Raw genomic sequence first — 10,189 nt, forward strand, 5'->3', positions numbered from 1 at the left:
ATGCATCTGTATGTTCTTCAAGTTCTGAAGATGATACTACCAAGTTGTGGCATATGCAGTGAGGACATATGAGTGAGAGGGGGTTGGCAGTTTTGAGCATGCATGGATTGCTTTGTGGTCATAAAACAGGTTAGCTTGAATTCTGTGAACATTGTGTCTTTGGAAAGCAATGTAGAGTCAAGTTTAGTAAAACTATACATAACACCAAGGGTATTTTGGATTATATACATTCTGATCGTTGGGGTCCTTCCCGGGTTGATTCACATGGTGGTGGTAGATATATGTTGACATTCATTGATGATTTCTCAAGGAAAGTATGGGTATTCATACTTAAACACAAAGATGAAACTTTTGTCAAGTTCAAGCAATGGAAGACTATGGTTGAGAAACAAACCGGAAGACAAATCAAGTGCTTGAGGATAGACAATGGTTTGGAATTTTGTGGGGGTGAGTTCAATGAGTTCTGCAGGGAGAAAGGGATTGTGAGGTACCGCACGTTCAGAAAAACACCACAACAAAATGGTGTTGCATAAAGGATGAACAAAACCATTATGGAGAAGGCAAGATGTATGCTCTCAATGCTGGGTTACCAAAGCATTTTTGGGCAGAAGTAGCAAACATATCATCTTATTTAGTGAATACATCTACATCGACTGCCATTGAGTGTAAGATTCCAAATGAAGTTTGGACAGGTTCACATGCTAACTATGAAGACTTGAAGATTTTTGGATGTCCAGCCTATGCTCATGTGAATGATGGGAAGGTAGAGCCTAGAGAAAAGAAGTGTATATTTCTTGGGTATGCAAAGGGTGTGAAAGGCTACAGGTTATGGTGTCCGAAAGAGAGATCAAACAAGTTTCTAATTGATGAGTGCCAAATATTGTATATATTTGCACCTTTTTATTGGCATTTAACTCATCATTTGTGCACTAACGCTCCATTTTATCCCATATTTTGTGTTTTCGTTGTTTTCAAGAATAAATACTTTTCTCAATTAATTTTGCATTTTTAGGTACTAAATAAAGCCTGGTTAACTCACGGAGCGAAAATAGCAAAGAAACGGCAAAGACTCCCGCAGAAAGGCAGCGAAGATTGATGTTTGCAAGAGCCGGATCAATTAAAAGTGGGCTTGAAGAGGAAGAATTGTTCTTAAAGAAGATATGGGCTTGGCATACCCAAGGCCCAAAACCCTTACCCAAATCCATTTCCATTATCTATACCCATTTCCATGAGAGCCGTCATATTGGATCCATCACATCATCCAACGTTCGCCTCATCACCGAGCATTAAATATTGAAGCTCCTGTCAAAAATCATAGTACCTAACTCCAATCTAAGCCGTTAGAATTGTTGTACCACGCATCCAATGGTCGCTGCAAGCTTGTTCCATCTTAGCCGTTCGATTCAATCCAGATGTGATCATCCAACGTATCATCTTCGCTGGATATCGAATTTGCTACACCCGCTCAACACCCAATCGCCAAATACCTATCGACTTCACCCAAACACTCCCTAACCCATTCTCCATCGGGTTCTTCTCCTCTTCTCCCCAAATTCCTCTCTTCCATCACCTGCAACTTCCGCCACCACCATCTCCTGCCATCACTGCCACCACCAGACCTCGAACCACACCACCACCACAACCACCCGACAACTCCACCATCTCTCTACCTAGCCTAGGTGTTTCATCAAATTCACATCCCACTGACCTAGGGTGTGGAGTTGATGAGACGATTCGAGCTAGGGTTCACAGTTCACAAAGAAGAGCAGCAAAAGCAGCAGAACAAGTGAGAAGAACAGAAGAAGGTATGGGTCGAGGTGAAATCGCAAGTGGGTACGTCAAATTGAAAATCCCCAAATCAAATTTTAGGTTTTCAAAAATTAGGGTTTAAAAATTTGGGGATTATGCACTATAAATAGAACATGGTGTTTGTAATGTTAGGGGTATGCCCGGATTAGCCGGTGCACCAAGCAGTAGTTCATGTTTGATTTCATCATCTTCATCATGTTTTAAATTCACCTGCTAGGGTTTAGATGAAGCCCTAGTTTGCTACTAGTTATTCCTGTTAATGGCAGTAACCTTGTTGTGCTTAATTGTTTTAGAATAAAATTCAATCTTAGGACTTCGGTACTTTACTTTCACAGTGTATGCCATGTATCCATTGTAGTTAGAATAATAATGTGCTGAAGAACTACAACTCATACTTAATCCCATATATTGATCTTTTGATCAGCTATTCCCTGAAAAGACAGTTAATGCTTAGGAGAAATACCTTAGTTGTGATTTAATCATTCATATCAAGGTGACCTTAGATATACAGAGGATTGACATCCCTTTTGTTATCAGATATAAGGACAAGGTTAGTGTTATGAGCAGAATAACTAGTGTAAGTTAGTGGTGGACTCAAAGGCCCTAGTACCATTCTCATCATTTTCTCTATTTACTTTCTTTGCATATTACTTTACTGTTTCTGTTACTATCAATCATCTTCGTCGTATCGACATCAAAACAACCCCCATTTTGGTTACTCTTTCTTGTTTAGAATCAGTTTAAGTGAGACCATAGTTTCAGCTTTACACCCTCCTTGTCCCTGAGGACAAACCCCTTCTTACCTCACTCACTACAACTGACCCTGTATACTTGCAGGTCTAAGTTGTAGGTTCTTTTAAAACCACACCACTAATCAGTAGAGATGTGAAATTTGATGAGCAATCGATGTTGAAGCAAAATAATGAAGATCTAGATGGAAGAGATAAAGAGGGTGTTAGTGATAAGGTGGAGCATGGTGACCAGGTGGAACTTGAGATACAAGTTCAAGGAAACAATGAGACTGTTGTTTTTGATGATGATGATCATGATATTGTGCAAGAGCCTGCACAGAAAGAAGAATCACAAGATCATCAGTACAATCTTGTAAGAGACAGAGAGAGGAGGCAAGTTAGACCACCTCAGAGATACGGCCATGCTGATTTGGTTGCGTATGCACTTGAAGTGGGTGAGAACATTGATAGGGATGAGCCAAGAACCTATGAAGAAGCAATCAGTAGTGTAGAATCAGCAGAATGGGAAGCTTATGCAATTGAAGAAATTGAGTCTCTTGAAAAGAATGGCACTTGGGAGATAGTTGCAAGACCTAAGGGACAGAAGATTGTGGGAAGCAAATGGGTCTTCAACAAGAAAGAAGGTAATTCAGATGGTGAAGGAACAAGGTATAAGGCAAGGCTTGTGTCAAAGGGGTTTACACAAAGAGAAGGCGTTGACTACAATGAGGTATTTTCTCTTGTTGTTAAACATAGTTCTATTAGAACATTGCTTGCTATAGTTGCTTTGAAAGATCTAGAATTGGAACAACTAGATGTTAAGACAGCTTTCCTTCATGGTGATTTGGAAGAGCGTATTTATATGCAACAACCAAAAGGGTTTTAAGTTCCTGGCAAAGAAGACCATGTATGTTTTTTGAAGAAATATTTGTATGGTTTGAAGCAATATCCAAGGCAGTGGTATAAATGTTTTGATACATTTATGTTGGAAAATGGCTATGATAAGAGTAAGTATGATAGTTGTGTATATCACAGGAAACTCCAAGATGGTTCATTTGTGTATTTACTCTTGTATGTTGATGACATGTTGATAGCCTGCAATGACATGTCAGAAATACAAAAGTTGAAGGTGCAGTTGAGTAGTGAGTTTGAGATGAAGGTTTTGGGTGCAACAAAGAAGATATTGGGCATGGAGATTCATAGAAACCGAGCTGAAGGCAAGTTGTATTTGTCCCAGAGGATTACATCGAGAAGGTATTGGAGCGATTTGGTATGAAAGATACAAAAACAGTAAGTACTCCTTTGGAAGCTCATTTTAGACTCTCTAGAAGACAATCACCTCAAACTGCAGATGAGGCAGACTACATGTCTCGGGTTCCATATGCAAGTGCAGTTGGTAGCATCATGTATGATATGGTTTGTACAAGGCCGTATATCGCACAAGTTGTGAGTGTGGCAAGTAGATACATGGGAAATCCCGGGAAGGCTCATTGGCAAGCTATAAAGTGGATTTTAAGGTATCTAAGGGGTTGTACAAATGTTGGTTTAGTGTTTGATAAACACTATGGTGATTCGACGAATGTTGTGGGTTATGTTGATTCTGATTATGCAGGTGATCTTGATAGAAGAAGGTCATTAACAGGTTATACTTTTACATTGTGTGGTAGTACTATCAGTTGGAGGTCGGTTTTGCTAAGAATAGTTGCATTGTCTACAACTGAGGCAGAGTACATGGCAGCCGCAGAAGCAGTGAAGGAAGGTATATGGTTGATGGGCTTGGTTGGTGATCTGGGATTCAAGCAAGAGAGTACAACTTTGTTCTGTGACAGTCAAAGTGCCATTCACTTGACCAAGAACCAGATGTTTCATGAGAGAACGAAGTACATAGATGTCAGGTATCATTGTATCAAGGATGCAGTTGAGGAAGGGAAGATAGGATGCTAAAGGTTCCTACAATGGATAACCCTGCAGACATGTTGACGAAGCCGGTTCCAAATATCAAGTTCAAGCATTGCTTGGACTTGGTTGGTGTCAACAGGTGTTGAGAGCCCTTGAGGGGGCTGAGCGAAGACGATGATGATGAGTGGTGATGGTATTCAAGTCAAGGTGGAGATTTGTTGTATTATGCCTTGAATATGGTTTGTATTCAGTTGGGCCTGTCCCCTTTAGAGCCCAGGTGAGAAACTTTGTTTCGACATAACCAAAAAGGCATCAGGAACTTTTAGGTTAGATAAAAGGATAAGGGTCCTTTTGTTTTCCCTTATCTTCTTAATAGAGAGAAACTCATGTGAAGAGAGAGTGAGGCACCAAAAGGGGCTAGGGTTTTTGAGAGGGGATTGAGTGGAAATACCTTGTAATCTTGTTGGATACATAGTGAAATCGTTTCGTTTTCTTCGCAAGTGGATGTAGATCACCTTGATCGAACCACTATAAACCCTTGTGTTGTGTCTGCTTGATTTTACTTTGATTTAATTTTATTTCAATTATTGATTGATTGTGCTTGGAAGAGCCATTTGTTATGGCAGTTCTTATAGAAGAAAAGGTAAAAAAATTCTATTATAACTGCTGAGAAAAAAAACACACAAAAAAAAACAGAAAGATAAGTGGCAAACTGAGGAATGATTATGCTCCATGAAATGCCTCGAGTATCTCATGTCATTGCAGTTGGAACTTGTTGCATCATCTTCGGTAGTAACTATTCCAAGTCTGTTATTAATGTTATTGTGCATAATAGCACTTATAGTCCTCATTCATTTTCGAATTCAGCATCAACATTTATCTGCGAGAAATAATCTCTCGTTGAAAAAAAAAATGTAAGAAACCAATCTTGCTTAACCGCTTGATGAATTTGATGAACAAGATAATAAGAAATGTCACATTATATGAGGGAGTTAGCTAGTTGTGAACAGGAATGGGTCTTGGGGTTGTGAGGGTGGAAAACCTTCATAAGACTCGGCCCATAGTTGAGAAATTAACAAACTATTAGTTTAAGATACAAAACTGAAGGTGGTGTGTGTGTGTATATATTACCACCAGCAGAAGTAATTAATAAAACTGCCAATTTAATCCGATCATGAGCAACACTACTAAATTTTTGACCATTCCAATGGAGCAGGTAACTGGTGAAAATATGTCATCTTCTGTGTTACGTTTAGTTTGAAAAGTTTGCATAGCTAAAGACTAGGCAATGACTGAATTTTAATTGCAACTGGGATGGTGGACAACAGAACTCAACACTGAAAATGGTTAATTAGTTTCTTGATTTTTTCAAATTTTCATCCTTGAAGAAGTGGTTATCTTCGTACCGAGTTAGTGTAATTTGTACTGTATTATCTCATTCCTGCCTATAAATAGAGGATAATTTTAGTAGTTGATCATCCATATCTAAATTAATCATACCAAAAGTAAGAGTCATAATATCAAACAGGAAGAAGTTCTATCAATTATTAACTGAAATCATGGCCAAGATGAGTATGTTGTTTTGCTTTTTCTTTTTCGTCTTGATTGCCATGCCTGCAGCCACTTCTGCGAGCAGTAAGTCTACTTTCCTATAATGTTAAAGCCTTTCAGTATATTTAGTTTTAATAATTAATACGATTTCGCAATTTATGTTCGTATATCAACTAATTATCAACTAATTGCATATCAATCAGGGATACTACTCCAATTGGATACGTGCCCAAGAGTACCTACGTCATCATCGTCATGCCGAGGAGTTGTATGCCCACGACAAGTTATTTGCACACGAAGAGTGCTATTCTGCCCAGATGGTAGTATAGATTCAAGCCGTGCTGCAGCTGCGAAAGATGTTGTCCTCTTTAAATTGCCTAGTCGGACACTGATTGTACTGCGCTTTATTGTAACTTGTTAATCGTTGTGTGTGTGTGGATGGTGTTGTGTTTACATTGTTCCTATTTAACTATGTTCATATATTTATGTACCCATGTTTGTAGTTTCTCTACCATAAATTTGAAGTGGCTTGCTTGTTTTATTATGCTGTGTTTGGACTTTGGACCCTTTTAAAAAAATTGTGCAAATTCTAAGAAATTCAAAAACGAAAGAAACGAAAATAAGAAACTTTGAAAATACCAGAAATGGCACCCTTGCGAACAGTGTTCGATGGTCATGGGTGATTATCAGAATCGACATGGACATAACATTGTTACAGGTTATGAAATTGAATACAAGAAGCAAAACAAGAAGAACAAATGACAACCATGGAGCATCTTGAGATTCATGATGGCTACAGCTACGCACCTAGGCAAAGCACGCTTTTCTTCCCTAGGCAACACTACCAGTTCTTAATTCTGATTGTCTTTGTCACAAATCATTAACAATTACATCTAGATTAAATTGGTTTTGAGTCTTAGTTAAAAAAATCTCATTACTCGTCTCTTTGTCTTCTGCAACACAAGTACCAAAAGAATGCATCCACTTCTTAGTGCCAGAGTTGCTGACCTTAAGGCTTCTGTAAATACCAATCCAGCAGCCTGCAAAATGACGAAGATGATAGACGCAAGTCTTTAATCTTTGGAATTGAAACTGAAACAAAAGCAATATTATATCATCCATTAACATTAAGCGACGAAAGATCCGAGAGACCTATAAGTGATAACCAAATAGTACATCAAAACGCCTAACAAACCACACAACTAACATGGAGAGAATGTTGGCAATGGAGAAAAAAGGTGCATTCAGCACAAAATTTCAAACAATATCTAGAGGTACTACAAATGCACTATTGCAGAAATGCATGAACGCTCCGTACTAAGGTTGAACAGACTAGTCCAAGCAAGATGATAAACAACAAAGACCAACGACATATCCAAAGCAAGTCGTGCAAACTTCAAAGAAGGAATGTTAAATGATTACGAACAAGTGCTTAACTAAACTCAGTAGCCTAGCATCACTATGCATCTACTTATCCAATTCTGTTTACAAAAACGAATCGAATTTACTAAAAGTCTGCATCACATCCTCCAATGCATTTAGTTCAATGAAACAAAAACATTTAAACTAAACATTCTTACTAGTATATACATTAACAAGAACAGTCTGGTTGATACACATTATTCAAGTGTCAATTTAGGTTTCCTTCCAGGATAGGAGCAATAAGCCATAATACTAGCAAAAGGAAAGTCAACACATCTAATTTAATAAGGACTTGAAATTAATACTTCTACAGAACAAACATCAAACCCCAACAACTTATTAATTGTAATGTACGAGTTTGGGACACTGTGGCAATTTAAAGAAACACTGAGATCCCTCACAAAATTTGTTTTATGCCTTTAACTTCCTATTAAACCATATAGACTAACTGCAACATTATTTCAGAATCCGGAGAAATGGGAATAAGTGCTCATAGACGCAGATAAACTACGCTAAACTAAGGCTCGGCAATTGGAGGTTTAAAAACAAATCACAAATGAAGATATATAAGATATGTTTGCTTAAATGTCCTACAATCCAAGAAATTAAGCATGCTAAAGGACTTTCAGCCTTTTGGATTACAAAAATGTACTTGGCCAAACTCAGTAGCTGAGCATAACTGGGAACCAAATAGATTTCATATTTGTGGATGCCAATTTTTTACAACTTCCCCCTGCTCTACTTGACAAATTTTGTTTGGATGAGCGAACTTGATTTTACTAAAGTCTGCATCACATCCTCGAATGCATTTAATTCAAGAAAATAAAAACATGTAAAACTAACATAAACGCATACTTTTAAATCTTCTGGTATGAGTCAGACATTCTTACTTGCCCCTAACGACGGTTTTAACCGTGTAAGACCCAACTCGGTGATAGCAATCAAAGTGGTTATAGTATGCTCGAGTAAGGAGAAAAGATCCTATTGTGACATGCAAGGTACTTATTAGAGTGAAAAGGAAGTGGGATCAATCATTGAAGTTGGAATACTAGGTCTGTTGCTGCATGTGAATGACCCTAGAGGCCTAAAATGTTCCCTCTTGTTCGGAGTCATACAAGGCTCATGGTGTTTATTTCGAGTAATAAAAGTTACTGGATTCCTTTGAACAACACAACCACACACAAAACAAATCACCAGGAAAGCAAACAACCACTGGACAGGGTCTACATTCAGAAATTCAAACTGTGAAGTGAATTATGTCCACAAAAGATTCATTGGTCTCTAATTATGTAAAAGCTGAAAAATCAGAATAAAACATACCAGTTTAAAGTCATTTAGTTCGTCTGCTAATGATTGCTCTCTGTCTCCCGCTAGATCTTGCTTTTCACCTGAACCCATTAGTTTCGTATTTTCTTCTCCTAATGCTTTCAATGACACTAAGGTGTTCTTGTGAGAGATTTGAGCATCAAAACACTTACCGAAATTTACAAGCATTCTAGAAGATGAAGCTTTTGAAGAGTATAGATAAACATTTTTATCATGATGATCATAGCATAAAAGTCCACCACTCTTTGTGAAGGCAATTGGTCTGATATAGATATCAATATCGCTATACTCTTTACTCCAAATCACGTCATGAATACTTTCACTCTTCTTTAAAACCCATATACTTTTATTATGGCAACCATAACCTTGATCATGGTAACAACACGCAAATAAAGAACCGCTTAAAACATGTAGTTCAACAATCACACTTGTACAAGGTGGTGATGGAAACTCTCTACACTCTTCTTTAGCCAAATCAAAGGCAAGAATGATATGTTTGCCTTCGTTCATCCAATAAATAGCTCCGTTCGCAAAAAAAAACAACTGGATTAGGCATAGAATAATCCATCTTTCCCACATTTCTCCATCCTATTCCACTGCCAAGAGTGTATACCTGAATAGTTGGGTCTCCACTCCAGTTGATTCTAACAACATTAAACTCATTGGTGGAAGGACTGTAACCAAATCCATTTACGGAATATTTATATTCAATTGGAAGGACAATATACTCTCTAGTGATGGGATTACAGATACAAGCAGGTTCATAATAGAAATTTGCAAAACAGATTAGCCCATAACATGAACTATGGATTGAAGGATACTCAAATGGAGTTCTTAAATTGATCTGTGTGGTTCTACTAAAACGGTTTAAATTCTCATCATCATACTCAGTATAATAAAAAGGTTTGTTACCAGGCTTAGACCTATATGTATAAAATATGAAATTCAACTTACCATCAGAATCATGAACAGAATCAATTTGCAATTTTGAGAAGGATGGATGTTGAAGCAGATTTTTCCATGGCTATGAGACCAATTTGCACTCAAGAAGAGATTCAATTGGAACACGAGATAAGATTTCTAACATAATCTCTAATGGGAGCATATTGAAGTTCCCCATCGAACCCTAATTAAGGAGAAGTGATGATTTCAGAGTAGTAATTGCAGAAGAGAGGGAAATCGAAGTCAGAAATGAAAACTAGGGTTTTAAGGAGAAAAGGGGGGGTTTGGTTTGTTAAAAACATAAATTAATTCGTGATTACTCTAGAATAATCTTGGAGAGGCTTAGTCTCCTGGACTAAGTAAAGCCCAATAACCATCTACAAAGCCCAGTACAGGCCAGAGTCTTTGGCTTCTTTTCATCACGAGTTATTCTAGAGAATTCTCTCTAGACTATTCCTAGTCTAGTCGGTCCACAATCTCTAGATAATTCTTTCTCTAGATTTCTCCTT

At 37.8% G+C, this 10,189-nt stretch overlaps 1 protein-coding gene across 1 annotated transcript; it reads right to left on the bottom strand.

Annotated features, from left to right (window-relative positions):
- Positions 1-6,600: 6,600 nt before the first annotated feature.
- LOC113283690 lies at positions 6,601-9,951 on the bottom strand. The gene is made up of 2 exons (XM_026533019.1): positions 8,733-9,951; positions 6,601-7,030 (listed from the first exon to the last, which is right to left on the bottom strand). Exons 1-2 carry the CDS (start codon positions 9,315-9,317, stop codon positions 6,911-6,913), a joined length of 705 nt encoding a protein of 234 aa, XP_026388804.1. The 5' UTR covers positions 9,318-9,951; the 3' UTR covers positions 6,601-6,910.
- Positions 9,952-10,189: the final 238 nt, after the last annotated feature.

This window comes from Papaver somniferum, chromosome 5, assembly GCF_003573695.1.
Source record: "Papaver somniferum cultivar HN1 chromosome 5, ASM357369v1, whole genome shotgun sequence".
NCBI classification, from domain to species: domain Eukaryota; kingdom Viridiplantae; phylum Streptophyta; class Magnoliopsida; order Ranunculales; family Papaveraceae; genus Papaver; species Papaver somniferum.

Bases quoted from the DNA above. Each gene is read 5' to 3' on its own strand.
- LOC113283690 (XM_026533019.1), bottom strand. From the start codon at position 9,317: ATGTGGGAAAGATGGATTATTCTATGCCTAATCCAGTTGTTTTTTTTT. The intron at 7,031-8,732 runs GTATGTTTTATT...GTCATTTTGCAG, and splicing joins AACTAAATGACTTTAAACTG to GCTGCTGGATTGGTATTTAC.